Raw genomic sequence first — 24,715 nt, 5'->3', positions numbered from 1 at the left:
AAATCGATTCATTTCAATTATTCTAGCGAATATTCGTTGTTGTTTGTCGTTCTACGCAGTGTTTTCTATGTCTAACATAATTTCGTAGTTCTTCACACTGTTTCAACATTTTGTTGCCAAATGTAAAATTTCATCCAATTTGTTCGGATTGCGAAGTGCGTATAATCATACAACTTTTTCAATAAAATAACTGTTATTGCTTATAATTATACAACTTTTTCAATAAAATAACATTTATTGCGTATAATTATACAAATGTTTTAATAAAATATCTTTTATTGCATATTAGTATCCAATTTTCTCAATAAAATAACTTTTATTGCGTATATAATTAAATAACTCTTTCAATAAAATCTTTTTATTGCATATAATTATATCTCATTCACTTATTGCACATAATTATATACCTTTTTCAATAAAATACCTTTTATTGCTTATATAACCATTTTACTTTAACACTAAAATAATTTTTATTGCATATAGCTGATCTACATTTAGTGATATTTGGTTGTCTGTTACATCTTGAACAATGCCGGAAGCCAATTCACAAAATACTATATCAGGAGAGTGTTCTGCTCCTGCTACGGTGACAATGTCCCAAGATCAGTTTCAATCTTTACTTTCAGTACTTACTAATACTAATAAACAAGTGTCTGAAAATCTTTTGGTACAAATCAGAGATCTTACGAGAACTCCTACAAATATGTCAGGTGGAAATTTCGTTAAATGTACTGCTCGCTTTGATGGTACTGTTAACGCTGATGTTGAAGCTTCTCTTGATAATGTAATAACTTTTAAGGACTGCTCCCAAATAAGTGATGAGAATGCCCTTCGTGGTGTATCCATGCTGCTTAATGGTTTTGCTGCTACATGGTGGCAAGGTATTAAAAATACAGTTCTCACATGGGAAGATACTGTACAGGCCTTAAAAGATGCCTATTCGAAAAAACTTCCGCCTCATTTAATATTTCGAGAAGTATTCTCGCGTGAACAAAATTCTAGTGAACCTACTGAATTATTTGTTTCCCATATTCGAGATTTGCTTGCACAATTACCTTATACCCTAACTAAAGAGGTTCAGTTGGATATGGTTTATGGCTTATTTATACGCAAATTACGAAAAAGGCTACCAAGAAATAAATTTCAAAACTTTAAGGAACTTTTAATGGAATCTCGAGAAATCGAAGCATCCTTAAAGGAAGGTTTAGTTGCTACCGACTCTGATCGTCGACAAAAATCTCAATCAAATCAAAAAAAGAACTCTTGCAAAATAAAATTCAAATCGAAGTGTACGTTTTGTAAACCTTTTGACCATATTCAGTCAGAATGCCGAAAATTTAAACAATATTAGTCAAAAGACTAAGCAATCTAATTCTAATAATTCAGTTAGCACGTATGTACTTCCTAGTCGTCTAAATACGAATCCTAGTAATTCAAATGTACCTCCTCAACGTTCTTCCAGTGTAGTTTGTTATGGTTGCAATACTCCTGGTTGTGTTCGCACAAATTGTCCTAACTATAAAATATCTGTAAATCCTATTACCATAGAAGCAGCCTCTTCTCTAGAGCTTCTTTTAGCAGAAACTAACAATTTGAATAATCGCCCCCTCTTACCAATAAGTGTCTTAGGATTAAGTGATTGCGCATATGCTGATACTGGAGCTAAATGTACTATATCTGGAATTAAGCTATACAATCATTTTTTAAACAAAGGTCTACACTGTGTTTCCAAGGAAATTGGTTTAGTGCTTGTTGACGGTGTAAGCCGCATGGTAACAGCTCATATTTTTGAATGTTTGGTTTACCTATTAGATAGATCCATACCTACAACTTTTTTTGCATTTACTGAGCACACATCAGCTAAACCCCTTCTTGGCATAGACTTCTTAAAAAATGCTATTATTATTAATATGTCTCAAATGAAATTCTCATTTGCTAATTCTCCTAATGTTCAACATAAATTATTACGGGAAACGTAACTCCTGCAATGCTTCAATTAATCTTCTTGAACTCACTTTACGCAGGACGAAGCCTCACAGTTAAATACTTCTGAACGTAGTACTTTACAATGCTTGATAAATCAGTACAGTGGTGTTTTTATGGAACATAATGAACCTATACCATTTGCTGAACATTGTATTAATTTAACCAGTGATATTACAATCGCTGTGCCTCCTTATAGGACAACTCCTCAGAAAGTGGAAATACTCAAAAATGAAATCAATCATTTATTGGAAATGGAAATCATTGATGTATCCGACTCAGCTTATGCTGCACCTACTGTGCTCGTTGCTAAAAAAAAACGGTACTTTTCGCATGTGCGTCGATTACAAACACGTCAACGAAATAACTGTACCAGATAGGTATCCTCTGCCGAGGATGGACGATCTGTTGCATGCGACAACAGACACTATTTATGACAACACTAGATTTGAAAAGTGGTTATCATAAAATAAGTGTTCGTCCATCAGATCGAGATAAAACTTCTTTAATTACTTCTTTTGCTATTTTTAGATTTAATCGTATGCCTTTTGGTCTCCGAAACGCGCCTGCTATTTTTCAACGGCTTATTGATCGTTTTCGTAGCGGATTACCAAGTGTCACTATTTTGACATATTTAGATGATATTATTATTCTATCTAGTTTCGTCGATAGATGAAAATCATATCAACGATCTAACTAATGTGTTTCAAAGATTGCAAATATTTAAATTGTGTCTAAATAGGGCGAAATGTACTTTTGGGCGCTCTTCTGTCAAGTATTTAGGGCACCTTCTGACGCCTAATGGGATCGCTTTCAGAAGATGATCAGTCATGATTCTAATGGGGACATGCCTATACCACGCAATGTTAAACATGTTTTATCATTTTTACAAATTTGTAGGTGGTTTAGACGTGCCAAAAACTTCACAGGTATATCCAAACCTCTTTCAGACTTAACTAAGAAGAATGTAGCATTCGTTTGGGGACCGGCTCAAAACCAGGCTTACGAAACTCTTAAAAGATTGCTTACGCAAGCTCCTATTCTGCAACAAGCAACTTTCACAATCTGTTTTATAATAAAAACAGGCGCAAGTTCGTATGCACTTGGCACATGACTCCATAAGGGGGAGAAAAAAAATGAAAAGCAGAGTATGTAAGTCGCTTATTCACAGCGGCTGAACGTAACCATAGTACAACAGAGCGGATAGCTTTAACTATAGTATACGCAAGTAATAAATTCCGGGGTTACATAGAAAGTTCGCCTATTATTGTCAAAACAGATCATCAACCACTGAAATGGTTGATGTCACTAAAATCTCCTACTGGCCGACTTGCTAGATGATCATTGGAAGTGTAAAGTTATGACTTACGAATTGAATATGTTCCTGAATGAACGAATCGTATCGCCGATATGTTGTCAAGGCCTATCTGTGGTCCAGACACGAAAGATATTTGTGACCTCTGTACTATCACAATGTATGTACCAAAGATAAGCAATAAGAAACTTAGAGAGGAACAGTTCACTGACTCACAGCTTAAAATAATTATTAATTGCCTTAAATCGGAAGAACCTGAAATGAAAGACATCACCCGATATACTGATCGCGGTTATTTCATGAATCAAGGAGTCTTGTATCGATATAATCAAGACCTTGAATGTGAGGACGCTTGAAAGAGTGCCATGACATGCCCATCGCAGGACATTATGGTGTTGAAAAGACAATTCAAAAAATTGCTCTTCGTTACTACTGGCCTACTATTAGGTGAGATGTCGTAAAGCATATAAAGACATGCATCGACTGCCGAAGGTATAAACCTTTGAATCTGAAACCAGCAGGTCTGATCCAAACACCTGTGTTGGCACAACGCTTTGAATGCGTTGCAATTGATTTAGTGGGTCCACTATCTGTAACTGAAAAAGGAAACAGATGGATTTTTGAAGTGGAAGATACTTCCACTAAATGGATAGAAATATTCCCGTTAAAACAAGCTACTGCGGAGGAGTACACAAAGGTATTAATAAGCGAGATATGTTTACGATACGGCACCCCTCGTAGACTAATAAGTGACAACGGACCCCAATTCGGACTGTCTTCCAAATTTGCGCCGCGTTGCGATGGCCCATACCTTATACTAAACCAACTTTCTCCTACTTCATACGAGTTAGCAACTGTAACGCACCCGGATATAGAAATTGAAAAGTACCATGTATCTGCTCTCCATCCTTTTGTGGAGGATGATTCCAATTCGCCTATAACACCTCTACATGAGTTACGTAGTAGAAGACGACCTTCAACCACGTTGCAGAAAGGTGTCCTAGATGAAGCCAAAGGGGCTATCCCAAAACGGCACCCAAAGCCAACGCAGCAATCCGCAAGTTCTGGTGTACCTGAAACCACAGCCAGTGACCCCAGAAGTACCTCTTTGCCAGCAAAGAGTAATGGTTCTATGCAGAGACCCAGGCGTTCCAAGCGCCCTCCTAAGCGTTACCAAGATGCCCATGAATGATGTCCGAGGTCTGTCCCGAGCCCTCGCCAATAATCAGTTTTGTTTTGCAAGAATCATATTTTACGTCTGATCCTAAGGGGGAGGATGTAATAAAATAATACTTGGCAATCCTGCCACCCATTTTGACGTAGGATGCTGTCAATGACTGTCATATCGACATCTGCCATTATCAATTGTCTATTCAGCAATCAACGTGTGTGTACCTCCATATTGGACTGCATAATGTAGTTTTTAATAACGTAGTCTATTGTTCTATTTTATTCGGATTACACCGCATCAAGTAATGTGTTTTATCATTATTTACCTCAACCATTGCGTTGCAATCTATTTACAGTGAAGTAATTACGAAATGAAACCTTATTCTCGAGAATCCTATTTCCCAACTAATATCCCCTTATAATATGTTTTTTATAAATAAATAATTTTTTGGCATAAGTTGTGTTTCTTATTTACATTTCATGTTGCTCCTTAAACCAATGTCCAATTTATAAGTAGAATCTCAAAAAATGTGTCTCTTTCTCTATATAGTGGGTGTGGATCGAATTTTTTGCACCTGAGGGTATAATTAAAACAATCGCATTATTTTTGGGGCGCGAAAGAAACTACGTTACGGATGTTTTGGAACATTCTGTTCTACCACGGTAAAAACTCTTTATTGTAAAGCTAACGAACGTCCTCTGTGGCTTAGGCGAGAATACCTTCATGTATTATATGTATAAACCTCTCATGTAACTTAATTATACATCCTTTTTCTAGTCCATGATTAGGCGAATGAATCCATAGGTTTCGCAGTCAATATCCCAACCACACACACAAATCCTTTTTCTAATCTCCTACAGCCGGTTTAACAGATATAAACTTGCCTAAAACCAGAACTCTACAAGTCTCCAATAATCCCTATTGAACATCTTGCTATTTCCGTCACTAAATTTAACAACAAGATGCCAGTGTTAATACATTAAGAATTCTCTATCTAGAGCTGATACATAACAAATACAACATAGTTCTTTTCATTGACTCGTGAAAGACTAAACGTGGAGTTGGATGTTCTGTAACTACTGTACAACAGCCTATCGAACTTTATAAAATTTTTCCTTGGTTTACTATCCAAACTGGAGAACTACCGTTATCTCACGTGCTTTTAAATATGCTCAACAATATCCAAAGACACAGACATAGCCATATGCACTAGCTTACTTTCCTCTATACACTCCATTAATACCATATCCACCAACCATCCTCTCGTCCAAGATATTCATGACATATATCAGTTTCTTTATCCCAAAAATATAACAGTCAACAGTTATTCAATTCGATATTTACAAACAAAACCCGTTTTGCCATAATGTGCAGAGAGTCTATCGTAAAAACTATTAAAAATATTTGGAAAACCGGATGGCAATACAAACTCATATAGACTCATAGCTTTAGTATCATGTTTATTTTTAAAACTATGGAGAGAAAGGTAAATAATAGACATGAAGATTGGCTAGAAAAGGAAAAAATTCTACCCGATTCACAATATGCTTTCAGAAAGGGCAGATCTTCCCTAGAACCTTTAACAATACTAGCTAATGACTTACGATTTACTCAAAAATTTAATACTTTAGCCACATTATCAGATAAAAACTCAAAATTGTTCAATGTGCAGATGATGCCGTCATTTACACCAGTGATCAAATAGAGGACAAATGTATACAAAATATTACCACTGAATTTGTCAAAATTTAAAAATAGTTAGATGATTTCGGAGCTTCCATATTCACAGAAACAACTAGCAGTAACAAATTAATACAGGAAAATATAAATTAACTAAAGAAACTACTATGGAAATATTGTATTAAGAAATAAATCAATAAATAAATACTTTATTTCCTTTTAGATAAACATAGTTTTGTAGAATTGGTCAGTTAATAAAATAAAACAAACACACTAAACAAACTAACAACAAAAAGAGTAACATTTATAATTGAAGAAATTATTGAATTCAATAAAAAATGTGTGCAGTCAAAAATTTCTTTAAATTTAGTTAAAAGCTTGTCATGCCCTTACACAATTTTATATGCATTGGGAATCTATTAAAAAGTCTTTGTCCCATATGTTGTTTGTGGACGTATATTTTATTCTCATCTTTTAAGTATTACGTTTAATTTTAACATCGATTCTAAAATTTATAATGTCTTCCAAGCTGTTTGTATTCCTGCTCTATCCATATATTATTAGTTCTTTCCATTTCTTCATACAGACTTGATTTTTCCATGTTTATATTTCCCTTTTTATTCCCTGCATATATTAAAGCGCAGCTTCTATAATGACCTTGTATTAATTTTTCTCTACAGTAAAATAGCGCTAACTAAAAGATCGTGGATATTATGATCATTACTACGTTCACGATAGTGATAGATAAGTGCTATATTATTTATAAGATATAGAGCCCCTTGTACAAGTGAAGCGTTGGTGTGCAAAACAGAAAGAAAAAGTAGCAGTGTAACAACCTCAGTTATTCAAATCCAAATATGGGGGTATGGACTTACTCGATCAAGGGGTAAATAATTACAGTATCTGCATTCATGGAAAAATAGTGGTATACCCATATGATAAATGTGACAGTTGTCAATGCGTGGAAACTATATAGGATTACAAATGAAAATGACAAAATAGATTTACTACTATTGCTCTAGTAACATGAGAGTTAGATAGTTAGATGGATGTGTGAAAAATGCAAAGTGACTCTTAGCACTGAGCAGAGAGTGTTCTACAAAATATTTCACTAATAATTAATTATGTGTTTTCTTATGTATATGTATGTATCTTTATTAAATGCTTCCTTGGTCTGTATGAATTTTTATGTTCAATATTGCTATACTGATTGGTCTAGTGTACCTAATTGGGCACACTTCAAAATATACTTAGAGAAAGCCTTGACCACATGGAAAAGAAAATGCGAAGGCATGGGAGTACCGGTACGGAACGAATACCTATATACGTTAAGTTTTGCAGACGATCAAGTAGTGATTGCACAAGACCAAGACGACCTCAGCTACATGATGAAGAAACTACAAGAAGAATATACCAAGGCTGGCCTAGATATTAACCTCGCGAAAACAGAGTACGTATCTACAAGTGAAGAAGACATAGAAGATCTACAGATTGATGACAACGTAACAATCAAAGGAAAGGATAAATTCAAATACCTGGGGTTTATAATCACGAAAAAGGCAACAACAGAGGAAGAAATTACACAAAGATTAGGACAAACAAGAACAGCAATCCGACAACTTAACTCAGTATGGTGGGATAGACACCTAAATATGAAGACAAAAACGCAGATTTATAAAACATTAGTGCGAAGTATTATGACATATGGGGCCGAAAATTGGATCATAAACAAGAAAAACAGCAGTAAGATAATAGCAACAGAGATGGAATGCCTACGAAGATGCTGCAGAGTAACAAGAATGGATAGGAGAAGTAATGACGAAATAAAGCAAAGAACATCAATAGAAACAGACATACTAACATATATAGAACAAAAAAGACTAAAGTGGTATGGACATGTAAGAAGAGCTAGCGACAGCAGATGGATAAAAAGAATAACCGAATGGAGCCCCATAGGAAGGAGGAAAAGAGGACGACCCCGAAAATCCTGGAGGAACGAAGTAGACGACGCCATGAGTAAGAGAGGACTAAACGATGGAGAATGGAACAACAGAGAGAGATGGAAACGGTTGAGCGAGGGAAGGCAGTGAATACTGTAGAATCCCTAAATATATATATATACCTAATTGGGTACAGCACTTTTTTTTAAATCTAATTTAAAAAATGTACAAAAATTTTTTTTATATAATTATGATCATAATGAAAAGCAACTACTAAAGGATTTGGTTATTTTCGGTTTCTCTCTTAGCGGTAGTCATTAATGGGTTTAAGTCCGACAGAAAGAGTTAGTAAAACAGTTAAATTTTCATAGTTATACTTCTATTTACGCGATGAGTAGACTCCGTTATACAACATGTATAACTTTATTCATTTTTAAATTAATTATTTTAATTAAATTTTTTCTTATATTATTTTTGACCTCTATTTGTGTCTTCGTTTTGCAGCCTCATAAATATTTTTCTTTTAATCAGCATATATAATCGTAAAAATTATACTTAAGACACAGTCGATCTGGGGAAGTAAAAAATATAAACTAACATTAAAAAATTCGTTTTATTCACAACATTTCATAATTTACAATCACAGCTCAGAACTACATAATCTACTCACAGCTTAACAAGAATAACCAAGTTTCTTAACATAAATCATATAACAAAATAACATTTATGGAACAAAATACAAAAGTAAAATGCACGACATTCTTAATATTGTTTATCTTTAAAGAGAATTAACCACAATTGCAGTTAAAAATAAAATTACTTTAAAGTTTCGGTTTCCATTCCAAAATGAAACCGCCAAAATCAACGTATTTTTAACTAAAATTGAGGTTAATTCCTATTAAAGATATTAGATATCTGACTTTGCAACCGATATTAAGTTTAGCATCCAAAAGGAACAATCTAGCGACTTCACCTGTATATTTATGGCTTCAGAGAGTTAATCCTTGATCATTGGGTCCAAAATGCTTATTGTTAGCAATACTAGATTAATAATAATACTAAATAATTTACTTAATGACTGAGAATGTAAAAATACGTTTAACTATAAAACTACAAAACAACATGTTACTCATCTTTGACAGAAGATATAATATTGATACAAAACAGAATATAACCATTAATGAAATACGATTTTCAGAAAGAATTTTTGATAAAGACAATCTACATAATTTTAAAAAATCACAATCCGGGAAATAAATTTCATATACCTTCTGTTGGTAGTAGTGCTTCTTAGCTATCTTCATATTCATTTCTAGTTTCCTTAGTTTCACTTTTTACTTCGAAACAAGTAGAAATATCCTTTCCATATTTCTATTACTGACGTTTCCGTCTTTTCATTACTGATAGTTTCGCCTACCTGTCTAACTTCAGTGTTTTTATTTTTTTCATTTCTAATATAATTTAACTTTATAAAATCTTTTCTGATTTTATTATATCATCAATTTTTTTCCGAACTCATTCCACGTTTTTCATTAATAATTCTTTTCTTGGGGCAAGTTATATTTAATATTTAACCAATATTCAGTGTCTTTTTATTTCATATTTGACTCCTTTTTATAGATAAATAACCTCCTCCGCACATGTATCTTTTAACTTTATAATTCGTCCCATATGCAGTTAGTAACTTTAAAAAAATTTAACTAATTCATTTAATGATTATATTCATTTTAACCTTGCTAATTTGCGATTTTCTATTTAATATTGTAATTATTTTCAATCATCATATGGCAAGAAAATATTTTAAAACATATGCAGTAGCTAACTAAAGATTTATTATTTTAGTTTTTTAGACAGAATAAATTTTTCCTGTCCCCCCTTGCTGTGTTAAACTTTCTAAGAACCTCATGGTGCACCATATAGAGAGATGACAACTGCAGCAGTATAGCAAATATGAAAAATATAATAGCTGCTTAGGATCACAACGGGCTCGATCCCGGCATCACCACCAACCTGAAAGCTACTCATCAGCAAGTTATCTACAGGGATCCAAAAGTATCAATTAAAAATCTTTTTTGTAAAGCTATAGACAAAATTTGCTTTGATTTTAATTTAATATTAAAATTAATATAAACAATAATATTAATAAAATATTATTTTATAAAAATAAAAATTTTTATACTTTTTTATGTGTAATAAATATGATTAGTTAATATCTTGGTTTCACACCTGAGAGAATGAGCTAAACGGGGCCTAACAATTGGTTCCCAAAGAAAGTTGTGAGTTTTATTATTCTACATTGGCACCCAACTTAGGAATTAGTTATATTGTTACCCCTGATGGGTCGTTCAATGGTTCATTTACCAGAACACCAGATTATTTTTTTATTGATTGTGGTTTTACAGATTTGTTGTTGTTTTGTTTGGTTCAATTGGTGATATCTTGCAGCTATGTGTTTTGTTCATTTTGCACGTTGTTCTTGTTTCAAATTCGACCTTTTTTTCAGAGAATTATGTATGCACACATTCATTTTTTATTTTTGTTACGAACATGTAATGGTCGCTACCGATTTCTGTACTAACTCGATTATCTAGGACTGCTTTTCTGTATTCTTTCTCGATATACTCAATTATTATTTATGCATAAACACATATAGCTGACAGATTACCGAATTGGGTGAAAAATTTTGAAAATATCAGGGAAAATAGATGAAAAACGAGAATGATGGTAACTTGATGACAACATGAAAAGGTAACTTCAAATAAAACAGAACAATTCCATACTCTAATGAATGAATATGATTGTTTAACAAATATATTTAGCCCAATGACCAAGCCTCTTAGTCGATAACGTTGTACCTGTAAATATTCATAACAATCGCAGTTATTAAATATTCAAAAATTAAATTATCAAAAATGGAGTACAAAAAGTAACTTAACTTATCCATAATCTAAATAACTCTTTATTATTTCGATTCCTGATAGTACAAAAGTTTTCAAGCTTTACCGCAAAAATCCTATCCGTATCACTAAAAAACTAAACAACCCGTATATGTTGCCAATTTTCTATAACCTTTCTATAATTTAAATTTTTCTTTAAATTCATCAGCCAATTCAACATATATAACCTATGAATTTGGTAAGCCCCAAAAAAAGAGAGATAAATTTAAGAATAGATCGATTAATATTAAAAAAAAAACGAAACGAAACAAAAGCTGAGTATTATCATAAAAGGTGTTCGACAAATAACAAAAATTAACAAAGACCAAAAAAATATTGTTTTAAATTACCATGTAACGTTAAACGTCATATGTGTATCTTTTCTCTTCAAATAATTAGTTTACTCCAATTTCTTTTGATTTTATCAATTTGTAAGCCTTCTTGTTTTACGATTTTCTACTAAAAATATTTGGCGCTCAACTTTTCTATCAACCAAATACTCTTTTTGATCATTATTCTTCAATTTAAATTTTTATTTATTTCAGTTCAATTCTCATTTATTTCTTGTATAGTCCTCGTATTTACACCCCGTATATTAATTTTAATCTAGTTTCAACCAGCTATAAACTTGTTAGTATGTTGGCAATTCTGCTCGTCAGTGTCAAATTCAGTTCAAATGAATTGTAGTATTGATTTATGTATTTAAGGTAGATTTTATTCAGAAAACCATTCAACTTGTTCAATATTTTCTTGTTTTTTTTTATGTTGGGCTTCCCTGTCTCCCTTTTTGTGTGGCTACCCGATTAAAGCAGCGTGGTGACCACAACTGCCTATTAATGGGATGTAGCAATCCTACAATCTTAACTGCCACCATTATGGACCAACATCCCCATTAAAGCCTGCATACATCTCAATTTGAAAACGACGCTTAGCTCCATGTGAGAATACATTCAGCCACTCCTCCAGTTTTTTTTGTAAAGCTTAGGCTAGATACTATCAATAAATTGTTGTTTCTTTATATTTAAGAAATATAACTAGGTATTATATATTATTATAAGTATAATTCTTTATTTGTTCCTGCCAAACTTCTCATTGTAAAACTTGCACTCTGATAAGATCTACCTACATCTGATGAAGGGCTAGTCGAAGCCCTAACAATAAAATTTGCATTCCAGTGTCGTTTTATAGTGACAATACTGAGCTGTAGTTTTTTTGTTAATCAATTGGCACCCAGTGATGTAGGTGGTTAGTGTATTTTTACACATTGGTTGCTTAATTGTTACAACCAAAACATTAATTCGTCGACATCTATTTTGATTAAAAACTTACCATTTGCAAATACTAATGTAAAAACGATCATAAACTTTCAAAAATAAACATTTAAATCTTTGTTTTAATGTTGTAATTAATTCCGTTTTATTTTCTTAATGAACGTGAATATTTTTTACTTTTAGTTACAAAATTAATATTGGTTATGAGCAAGTGTGCTTGGTTTTATAGTAACTTCCAGTCGATGTCAAAATTTGAACAGCATAGTACAAAATCTTATATACTAAAAGGTTAAGCCCTTTTCTTGTGCGCAATACTCGTCCTAAACGGTGATAGGAGAATAATTTTTTCGAATAATTAAACCGATTGTTGAGTAGATTCCCTCTAAGGTTTAAAATTTAAAAAATTCAAACCGGTTTAAAAATGGCGGCCATAAAATGAATTTTTCCTATAGTAAAGTATAGGAATTTTACAGGTTTCATTCTTCAAAATTTAAAGTCCTAATTTTCAATGTATTTTTAAAATATGCCCGCGTCTACTTTTTTCTTATACTTACTGATTGAATTCAGAATTATGAAACCGGAAGTATTTACTTCCGGTAAGATATCCCAGCCTAACCTAACCTAAACTAAACTAACCAAATTGCATACAAAAAAACCAACTTCGAATTTCAAGTACAAAATATTTATTAACTAGCGGACCAACTCGACATCGAGTTTTGATGTAAGTTTTGCTGATATTTAAGAGGGGCGGAGTCTAACGATCCATCGTTCCCGTCGCCTGGTGTAAATGTTCTAAAAATCCTAAAAATAAACTGTTTTCTGTATTTTTTAAATTTAAATAATATTCAAATATAAATTTAGTTAGTTAGTTAGTTAGAGTTCTCAAACCGACTTCTTTTTCTTTAACGTGGCATTTTAATTACTAACTACAAATTAATTACTAAAACTAGTGAGTTGGGACTAAGTTTAGTGAATAGAGTATACTTGGTCTTAGCAGAATTGTACATTACAACACTTTAGTGTTGATGCTCGTTCGAAATTATTTAAATGAAGTCTTTTAAGACAAGTGGACAAGAGTGAAGAGTACATATGAGTGGTTATCAAGATCATCTGATTTAACAAGACTATTTTTAAATTCCATAAGACTAACCGACGTCTACATTTACTCCTCTTCCTAAATCCACAATGTCCCAAAAAGGCAACGACAGTCGATTAATCTCATTAATTAATTAAGTCTCATGTTTAATTTGTTAAAGATTTGCTGAAAATTATTCATATGAATTAATAACTGCCTTTTGGTAGCTTTACAACTAGTCTTACAAGCCATTCTAACACAAATTAATATTATCTCTTGTTGTTCCGTTAGACAAATAGATTATTGTATTCTTGGTTTATAGACGGTCGTTTACCATTGGACTTTGCGACTGCGATAAATAAAACGTCAGGAAGAACTAATTTAAGAATACCATTTATATACCAAGAAAATATGTACCATAAAATACCCACGGTGAAATATCACGACAAATTATTTGTCCTGCTAAATGATTTTTGTAACTAAAATGTTCGTACCGTAAAAACATATAACTTCTTAACGAACAATGGATCATTTGATTTATCCAGAAAAAATGAATAGAAAATTTTTTATAGGCTTATCAGGTATCAAAATAATAAATAATTTCGTTACTTTTTGTATATACTGTAGAGTATAAACCTATAATCTTACAGATATCTCCACACAACATGCCTATTAAATGCAGAATTTGCTATTAACTGGGTTACCTATCTTGCATAAACTTACACAAGTGTGTTCATTTTTATGAAACAAAAATCTTAAGCCTCTCTAATACAAATCAAACAAGTAACCCACGTCTTCTTTATTCTTGCATATCGTTATACTCTACTTTCTTTTTCTTTATTGAGAAACATAATACTGTTTTACACTTAATGTTGACAACCACATAACTTTGATATTACTTATAAGTATCGGAAAACTGCTTTCAGATCTACACATTTACATTTATTCTTGACCAAGTCGTCGTTAAGGTTTATTAAGAATTTCTGAAATTACTATAATTGCTGCTGCTCCAATAACAAACAGTCCTGCAGGCACAGCTGATGCAATTTTTCTTTCTAATCAGGAAAATCATATGAATTAATATACATTCTAATATCTACATCTCGTAAACGTAATAATTTATAAAGATAATAAATAAATTTACTTTCCATTTTACATTTATTCAAAAGAAACTCAAAAATTGTGTGCAAATAATAAAAAAATATAATAATGTAACAAATCTAACAATTACTGATTCTATTTTTTTTCTCATAAAAGGATTGTTTTTATTGCGAATTTCAAAAGATTTTATTTACTGTGAAGAGGTAATTTTCATTACAATAATTATGGTTCATTTCCAACAAATATAAAATAATCAGTTTTAAACCTACGACAAGAAAATCATTTTAAAAATAATCAAATTAAAAAACTGATGGTAGCCGGAGATCTTTGTAAATAGCACAGAGATAAACAAGAATTTGAAAACCCACGACCCCCAAAAAAAATCGAACCAAAAAGAGAAGTAAAGAAGCAAGAAACAGGAGACAACGCACTACGAGAAGGAACGACCATACAAGACACAAATAATAAAATTATTAACACCAGTAATAATAATAATAAAGGTACAAAAATTAGCAATAAATATAAACATAGTTTAAGACAATAATAAGAATGATGAGTATACAAAAATAAATTTCACATTAATAGGTCATTCTTAGCGAAATACCATTCAAGTTCGTATTCTTCGTCTTCAGCTCCTTCTGACATTTCAAGAGATGGATTAGCAAACAAGACAAGCAGTAAAGAAAGAAAACAGAAAGAACTCACAATAGGAAAATGGAACATGGAGTTATATAAGTATATCCATATAAATCTATGCTCCAGAAGAAGGAACAGCGGAAGAAGAAAAATTGTAATTTTACATATGTCTACAAAAAGTACTAGAAAACGAGAGAGAACAGACAGAAAACATAGAAATCATGCGAGACTGGAAGACTGGGGTGCATGGGAAAATATGATCACCAAGTAGCAAACGAGAACGAAATAAAAATTATAAGACTTTTGCAAAAATAATGACTTGTTTCTTAACATAATGAAAAAAATAGTACACAGAATACGAGAAAAGGTAGTAAATCTTGACACAATTATAGGGTATAGGAACCTCATCATCATCTTTGGCTCGACAATCCTCTGTGGATCCTGGCCTGCTCTAAGATTCTCTAGACTCTAGAGGCTCTAGTATCCCTAAGTCGGTCTCAACTTCATCTAACCACCTAATTTGCGGTCGGCCTCTGCTTCTTCTTCCTATAGGTGTTCCTGTCGTTAGCTTTTTAGCAATTATATTGTCAGGCATTCGTATTATGTGTCTAGCCCATTTAAGTCGCTGTTTTTAATGAACTTTACGACATCTGATTCATTAAAGAGTTGGTATAATTCGAAATTATATCTTTTGCGCCCCTGTCTTTGATCGTTTATAGCCCAAAAGAGTGTCTTACGCTCGAATATTCCCAGAAGTCTTTCATCCTTCTACGTTAGAGTCCATGTTTCCTCCCTGCATGTGACGACCGGCCTCAGCAGTTGTTTGTATATAATAATTTTAGTTTTCCTTTGGAGGTATAGGAACCTACATCCGGTAAAAGGTTGTGATCTCTATGCAAAAACTAAATGGAAAAATTTCTTACTTAACATATGGATGAAGAAAATAGAAAAGGTCAAAACGGAAATAACTATAGAAAAAACGAAAGTAAAGAAGCATAGTAGGAAAATAGCAGAAGTGGGACAGAGTGAGAAGTGAGAAAATAAAAAATAGCATTGGCCAAGAACCAATATTGGCGAAAATCAAAAAGAAACAAATCAATTGGTTAGGTAACATGGTAAGAATGGATCAAACATGACTGGTAAGGAGAATATTGGAAATGGAAAAATCAACAAAAGGAAGAAGAGACAGGCCAAGAAAGAAGTGGCTGGACCAACCAAATAGAAGAGAAAGGGAAAGAGGAAAAACTGTAGTGAGAATGAACTAATTAGCAAAAAATAGAAGAAAGAAAAAAAATGGATAAATGATAAACCGAAATCCTTTAAGTCTTTAATTTCTACTGATTGATTGAAGTTTAAAATTCAGTTGGAAATAGTAGAAAATTCAGACATTGGAAATAGTTGAATATGAACTTAAATTCAAACACACGCCGTTAATTTTTATTTAAATTTATAGGATTCAATGATAGATTATAATCAACTCATTGTTCATACACTATAATCAGTGGCGCACCGAGGCGGGGTTTTGGGGGTTAAACCCCCCCCCCAGAACCCTATTCCGACACTGTTACTTACAGAGGTAACACCATAAAAAAATTTTGGTGACCAACCAAAACCCCCCCCCCCCAGAGACAAATTCTAGGTGCGCTACTGACTATAATATTTATTATACATTAGCATTTTATATATCCCATACATTTTAACATCCCTAGTCTCTATATAGTGCTAGTCAAAAGTCGTTATAATAGTGAAATTTGGACGGAGGTAATAATCAGACGTAGGCTTCTCAACTAGTCATAACAGGTGACGTAATAGTGACAGATGACATTACAGCGCCACTGTGGCAGATAATTTTAAATGGGACCTTATGGTGATACCTCGTTTGAAAGGTATTAAAAATACCTATTCAGTCATAATAATTTTGTTTGAGTTTAAGCTCACTTTGGTTAATTTTATTGGACATATTTTCACAGAATTCTAGTCTTCGGTCGGGGTCATCATCTGAAAGTTGGTGCACAATTTTTAATTTGTATGGATGAATTTTTTTTTCAGTCAACACTCGGTGTACTGTCTTTTAACTGATTCCATAGATAGATGCAATTTGGGCTGTAGAAGAAGTAGGGTTCAGTACCATTTCTGAAATTATGTCAATTTTTTTGTCATCACTAATTGTTGGTCGACCAGATCGTTTGACATCTTGAACACTACCTATTTGTTTAAACTTCCGAAGAAGCTTCCTCAAATAAGCTCTCGATGTAGGGCAATCGGGGTACCTCTCATTAAAAAGACGTTCAGCTGCATGGAAATTATTTTCACATTCACCAAATATTAACACAGTTACTACTTTGTCGGTTACAGTACGTACCATTCTGCCTTTGTAAAAATTTAAACGTCTCGTTAAACAATAATTAAACTAAATATTAACTAAGAACATCTAACTAAACACAACTTGACTAAACTTGAATTGACTAAACTAAGCAGAAACAGAAACTAAATATTCAGGTATAAACGGGTTTGAAAACTAAAAATAACTAGTGAATTGACTAAACTAAGCAGAACCAGAAACTAAATATTGAGCTATAAACGCTTTTGTAAACTAAAATCAACTAGATAATTGACAAACGTCAACTTTTTTGACAAATAACCAAAGGCGGACAATAGTTTTATTATAGGCGGAAGTTTTATTAATTAAATGCCAAACTAGAATTTTAGTATTTATTTAATTTATTCATCAAAATCATCTTAAATCCAGACAAAATTATTATGATTGAATGGGTATATTAAAATAATTGTAGATTCGCATTTAATTAATAAACATTCTAACGTTCGCCTCTGGTTAATTGTCAAAAAGTTGACGTTGATGTAAAAACAATTGGAGAGTTGAAAACGTCAACTTTTTGACAAGTAACCAGAGGCGGAGGTTTAATTAATGCGAAACTACAATTTTAGTATTTATTTAATTTATTCATCAAAATGAGCTTAAACTCAAATAAAATTAGTATGGTTGAATAGTTGCCTACGTCTATTTATTACCTCCCTCCAAATTTCACTATTATAAGTATAACCGTTCAAAAGAAACCAGGGGGAAACGAACTTTTAATTAGCACTGTATAGTAAAGGTATCATCATTGAAATCTGTTATTTCCATTTTACAATTTTCTCTATATCATTTTTTATTTTTATTCAAGTACCCCGGCTGTAACATTTTGAACCAATTAACCTTCGAAACAGTAGTTTGTCTCGATAAATTATAATAATTAGCACATTTAATATTATTAAAAACAATTCTCACTACACTATTCTAAAAAGTTGGCTATTTGTGTATATAGAATAAAAGATGTGACCACAGCAGTAGAATCCAATAGAATAGAAATAACATTAAATCTAATAACGTGTACCAAATGAATTGCTAAAATATTGTGGAGCCGCCATCACGAAACAAATATCACCATTAATTGACAAAATTATACAACATAATAAAACACAGAAATAATGGAGAACTCATAAATCAGCGATAAAAAAGTGAAGAGACTAGCCAGAAAACTAATATATTATTAAAAACCAACGTAAAACTTACAACTAAAGTTTTACAAGAATAAATAAATTAGATGATAAGCGTAGCAGATCAAGAGCATTTGTCAGAAAGCAAAATACCGAGAAAACATAATACAATAAACTAGCGTTTGAATGTGTGATAGACAAAGTAAGACTAAAATATTATGTAATTCATCTTCTTTACAGTAGAGTTCCATCAAAACAGTAAGATGGAAGATAGAATATCATCAAAGACAGTTCATAATATTCAACTGGTATATGATAAAGAATATATCCTTAACGAAGGCTACAAGACGACCGGTTTCCGAAAGAAAAAACATACATGAACTTTGAACTAAATTCCCAAACACTGGCATTGAGAGTATCATCATCATCATTATCATCATCAAAGCCTTTGCAATCATCGAAGTTTATGTCTAATGCCAGGGTGTAAATAACAACTTTTAATCAGAATGAAGTTTGGACATGCATATTTCCCTCTATATCCAGCAAGAATTAAAGTTTTTTATTCAAATCTATGAACTGTCACATTTTCTTAGTGAAACTAATTGGTTTGTTGCTAGAACGTAGTCTATTTGACATCCACTACACCCAGATACATGTTTCCAGATTACCTCATATGTGCTTAGATGCTTAAATTTTGTATTCTTACCCGATTTCTACAAGTTTTTGCTGCTCTGGCTCCAGTTCCATACATATTAATTTCTTGTATGCTATATTCACTCGTTTGTCTATGGATTCAAAATGTTTTGCTTCTTTTCTATTTTTCATCTAATTTTATCTGTGCTCTCTGTTGATTTTTAATTTCTCTAAACCTAGATGTATTTTTTAAGATTTTTAATTATTCAATCATTCTCTGTTTGTAGACCGATTTTGCTCATATCTTTAATTTTTTCCTCTACTTTCAACTTGTGTTGAAATAATTTAGTCACCCCATAATTTCATGAAGATTAAGAGTCTTTTTTATCAATACTCTTTAATTCTCTACTTTCTGCGTTTTATTATTTAAATTTTTTTTTCTTGTTTCAAGCTCATATTCTCCTTTCTTGGTTCTTTTATTTCTTTACCGTATGTGTCCTGTCCTTCACTAAGATCCTGTATTCGTCGTAGCATTTGTATTAATGTACTTTTTATTTCGATCATATTCTTTCTTTTTTCATTTTAGCTATAATACATTTTTAATCATTTTTTTTATCCCCAAATTAACTCGTCGAATTGGTGTTTTGTTGCTTGTTTGGGGTTGACAACTAACAATGCATAGTTTTTCTTGTACTCTTGTCTCTGGTAAAGAGTTTATCAATTAACTATTGATAGGCGCTATACTTGGCACAAAGCGACATGGATTATGCCTGGAGGAACAACCACTAACCAAATTGATCAAGAAGGGTAAATAACCAGTGATCCAAAAGAAATAAAATCAGTCTGGAAAACCTATTTCCAAACTCTTTTAGGGACACAAGAAAATGAAGAGGATATGGACATGCATCACAATGAGGGAGACACCGAAAATATAGTACCCCCAACGATGGAAGAGGTAAAACAGACAATACGAGCACAAAAGAACAATAAGGCTCCAGGTATTGACAACGTCCCCCCTGAGCTATATAAATTAGGTGGCGATCACCTAGTAGGACAAATGCATGTGCTCATGAACAAGATTTGGAATGATGAAAACATCCCTAATGATTGGAAAACCGGGATTATATGCCCAATCTATAAAAAAGGGGATAAACTGAAATGCGAAAATTATCGCGGCATAACCCTCTTGTGCACGGCGTACAAAATTTTTACTTACATACTAAACAAACGACTCCAACAACTAACTGAAAATATTGTCGGGGAATATCAAACCGGTTTCCGACAAGAAAGATCTACAACTGACCAACTATTCACAGTGAAACAAATTTTAAACAAATCGTGGGAATACGACATTGACGTCCACAACATATTCATAGATTTCAAACAAGCCTACGACTCAATTAATAGGAACAAGTTATATCAAATATTGCACAGCTTTAATATCCCCCAAAAATACATCCGGCTGGTAAAAACAACAATGGATTCGTCAATAGCAACTGTCAGAGTCCAAAATGAGCTCACTGAAAACTTTACGATAGCTCAAGGATTAAAGCAAGGAGACAGGCTGGCATCGACACTATTCAACCTGACCTTGGAATATGTGATAAGACAGCTGAATATAGGAAGAGGTAATCTCCTAACAAATAAATCAATACAGATTGCCGCCTATGCCGATGATATCAGCATCATGTCTCGCAGAACAGAAGAGGCGGCAGAAATATATTCACAATTAAAATCAAAGGAAAAAGAGACCGGACTAGAAATAAATATTCTAAAGAACAAAAAGTTAACACAGGCAAGAGCTAGGGAAAACAGACGCATAGTTGAATTAGAAGACGATATTGAAACGGTAGGAAGTTTCACATATTTAGGAGTTGCATTAAACACGGATGGAACAGAAGAACCAGAAATACAAAGAAGAATAGTAAAGGGAAACAAAGCTTATTTTTCACTCGATCATGTGTTTCGCCCCAAAAACACACACTGGAGATCGAAAATCAGGGTCTACAAAACTATTATCAGACCAATAGTATCTTATGCATGCGAGACATGGGTGATGACAGAAGAGACAAAAAGAAAACTGGAAGTTCTCGAAAGAAAAGTCCTAAGAAAGATATTTGGACCTATTAACGAAAACGGAATATGGAGATCCAGGTATAACCATAAACTCTACCAACTGTTCAAAGAGACACCGATCTCAGAATTCGTTAAACTTCAGAGACTTCGCTGGGCTGGTCATGTAGTAAGAATGGAGACAGAAAGATTACCGAAAAGAGCCCTAGATAGTAAAATGCAGGACGCAAGACCAAAAGGAAGGCCACGGAAAAGATGGGAGGATGAAGTGGCAGCGGACGCACAAAATTTGCTAGACAAGAGAACCTGGAGAAGATCGGCGCGGGACCGACAAGGTTGGAGGCATAGTTTGGAGGAGGCCAAGGTCCGATTTGGGCTGTAGCGCCATTGGAGAGAGAGGGAGAGAGGCGCTATACTTACAGTTTACTGTTTTTACAATGTTACACGCTACGTTGACAATCTGTTTTACTTATTCTATCTCTAGTTTGAAAAAAAAGCTAGAACTATCCAAAGAGGTCTAAGACAAATTTGGATGAGGAGTTGGTAGTTGATTGTTTGCAACAAGCATCATCGTATCGTATGAGAAAAACTGGGAGGGAAGAATGCGTTAAACCTTTAAAATAGATATGCCATATGCTCTACACTTTTTAGTTTTATATACATAAATAACCATTTTCATATCTATGTTCCCAACTAAAAGATTTACCTGAGTTTTCATCATCCCACTTAACCATTCTAGGTAAATCTATCAAAACACAACATTGTGATTAGCAAAAATAATTTACAACCGGTTGCACAAACGATCATTAAAATTTTTGTATTTTATTTTTATATAAATTGTCATCATTGCAGCCTCATGTTACCTTTTAATTAAATTAAATTAAAATTACATTGATTAAATTTTAACAACTTAAATTTTAATACCAAAAAAGTAGCAGGAAAAAAGAAGAAATGAATAAAAACTTAATTCCGCAGTTTGATTACACAGGTCTGCAACCAAAAAGCTATTTGCATAACTTCAATTAATTTTCATGTAATTTGATGTGTTGATTTAGTAAATTTTTTATTGTCTAAGCTACGAGATCTTGCACTTGGTGTTCTAAAACACACAGGTTATCGTATTCTGTGGCTATAGAAACTACACATTGCATTAGAGATGCGGAGATACTATCTCCGTCGTATAAACGGTGTAACTCGCTACGCAGAACGATAAGTGCGCTTCGACAGCTGACACAAGGTAGACTACATGTACGCTGTCTACTCAATTTTGTTTCTAACATTGATGAGATAATATCAACTCGGTTTCTTTTCGACAAGTCTAGTTTATGTAATGTGCCTTACCAAGTTGGTATTATTATAATTGTACTTACCAAAGCATTCAATTTCATACCCGAATCTTTCCTAAGCTATTTGTCTTTTCCTCATGATGCAGACGCATCTAGGCCAAAGCCGCTGTTACATTAGGAGAGACACCAGAATCAAATGAAGATAAAGTACAACCTCAGTACGATTAGAAATTTTTCTTTCAAGAAGTAATAAATGATTTGGTGAGATATTTAAATATTCCCAAAGAAAGTTTGATGGTTAAATTCAAAATTTAGTATAAATCCACTCAATGACGCCTCCTTATCGACTCATCTAATGGTACCTTAAGGGCTCTTGTTAACGAACTTTTTTTTTCAACGGGAAACCGGCCGATGATAAACGGGTACCCGTGTCGACGGTTCATAAATTTCAAGGGATATGCGTCCGTTGACAGTATGGAATCTCCGAAATATCGTCAGTTTTAAAGTAACAAGTGCACGCAATATATGTTATATCATGTTGTCGTCAAAGCAAAAAATTATACTAGCGTATTATATGTATAAAAAAATGCAGAAGAAACGGGAGAAGCGTAAAAGAAAAATATGGATACATCCTATTTTGTTAGAAAGAGAAAAGTATGGTACTTTCCATACACTTTACGAAGAATTGAAAAAAGACGAAACAAAATTCATCAATTACTTCGGAATGGGTCAAGAAACTTTTCGCAAATTGTTAGGAATAGTACAGGGTTTCTCATTATATTTTGACCCCCTATTTATTTTCCTTAATTTCGGGAATACAAAAAAAAGTTTCAAATAAAAGTTGTATTATTTTATCTGTACCGACCAACAATGTAGCAACAGACCAAATTTTGTATACAGGGAGTGCCCAATAAAATGCATCTTCAATATTTTTAAATGGGACACCCTGTATTTTTTTTATAGTTTAGAGTAGCCCTGCATTTCCTGATTACAAATATATAACATAGTGTATCATTGGTTTTGTTCTATAATGGTATATGGTACTACTATACTATACTAAGATAAAAACAATATATTTAGAAAAAATATATTTAGAAAGTCAACAAAATTAATGACTTACAATACTACATTTAAGATAATAATATATGCTCGAAGTGCCCTCCATTGTTATCAATGCACAAGTAATATCTTCGTCTCAAATTTTCTAATGCGTCAGATATTGTGTTATTATGACCATTTAAATTTTCAATTTCCGCGCAAACTTTTGCCGTGATAGTGCTAATATTTTTATTTGAATCAAAATACACTTTTTCTTTTAAAAACCCCCATAAAAAGCTATCACATGGTGTTAAGTCGCGACTATTTGGTGGCCATGCAATGGTACCCTTATTGCCGATCCACACATTAAATTGATTATTTAAATGTTCTTGAATGGCTACGACATTATGTGGCGGTGCTCCATCTTGTTGCCATATCATACTATTTAATTGATTTTGTGTATAATTTTGATTTAATAACTCATCCACTTCTGTAATGACTGTGTCCAAATATGATTCCCCAGTTAATTTATAATCATAAAACAATGGTCCAACTATTTTGTTTTGAAATATTCCGCAACACACATTTATTGATTTTCTTCCTGAGTTTTTTATTTGCTTAATTTTTCTTTTTCTATTATTTTTCTGTTCCCACGAATACCTATTTCTTCTATTAAAAATGCCTGAAGTTGAAAAATTTGATTCATCTGTCCATAAAATGTTATAAAAATAATTAAGTTCGTTCAAATTTGTAAGCATGTCTTAATAGAACCTCTCTTATGAACATCGGTAAGTTCTTGTACCGGTAATATTTTGTACGGCTTAAAGTTGTGCTTGTTTAAAACTCTATGTATCGTCGCACGGCTTTTCTCTAATGCATTAGTAGCATTGTTTAGATGAGGACTAACAGTTTATAATAAATTAATAATCGTTTCATTTTGAAATGTCAGTTGCATAGCCACCTATGGTTACATTTGTAGTACCGTATGTCATTATAGAACAAAACTAATGCTACACAATGTTATATATTGGTAATCAGGAAATGAAGGGCTACTCAAAACTATAAAAAAATACAGGGTG

General features: G+C 32.7%; 1 protein-coding gene across 2 annotated transcripts in view; it reads right to left on the bottom strand.

Annotated features, from left to right (window-relative positions):
- Positions 1–8,683: 8,683 nt before the first annotated feature.
- LOC140443460 (glycerol kinase 3-like) overlaps positions 8,684–24,715 on the bottom strand; it is a 106,886-nt gene continuing 90,854 nt past the window's right edge. Inside the window, exons 11-12 of one of the 2 annotated variants that reach the window (XM_072534738.1) lie at positions 22,019–22,057; positions 8,684–14,426 (exon numbers count right to left, since the gene is read on the bottom strand). In XM_072534738.1, the coding sequence (XP_072390839.1) occupies positions 14,335–14,426; positions 22,019–22,057 (131 nt within the window). In that variant the 3' untranslated portion in view covers positions 8,684–14,334. The remainder of the gene's footprint in view (positions 14,427–22,018; positions 22,058–24,715) is intronic. The other variant, XM_072534739.1, reaches the window with a different exon arrangement.

The sequence above is a fragment of the Diabrotica undecimpunctata genome, chromosome 6, assembly GCF_040954645.1.
Source record: "Diabrotica undecimpunctata isolate CICGRU chromosome 6, icDiaUnde3, whole genome shotgun sequence".
Taxonomy (NCBI): Eukaryota; Metazoa; Arthropoda; class Insecta; order Coleoptera; family Chrysomelidae; genus Diabrotica; species Diabrotica undecimpunctata.
This window is presented reverse-complemented; position numbering and strand designations above follow the sequence as displayed.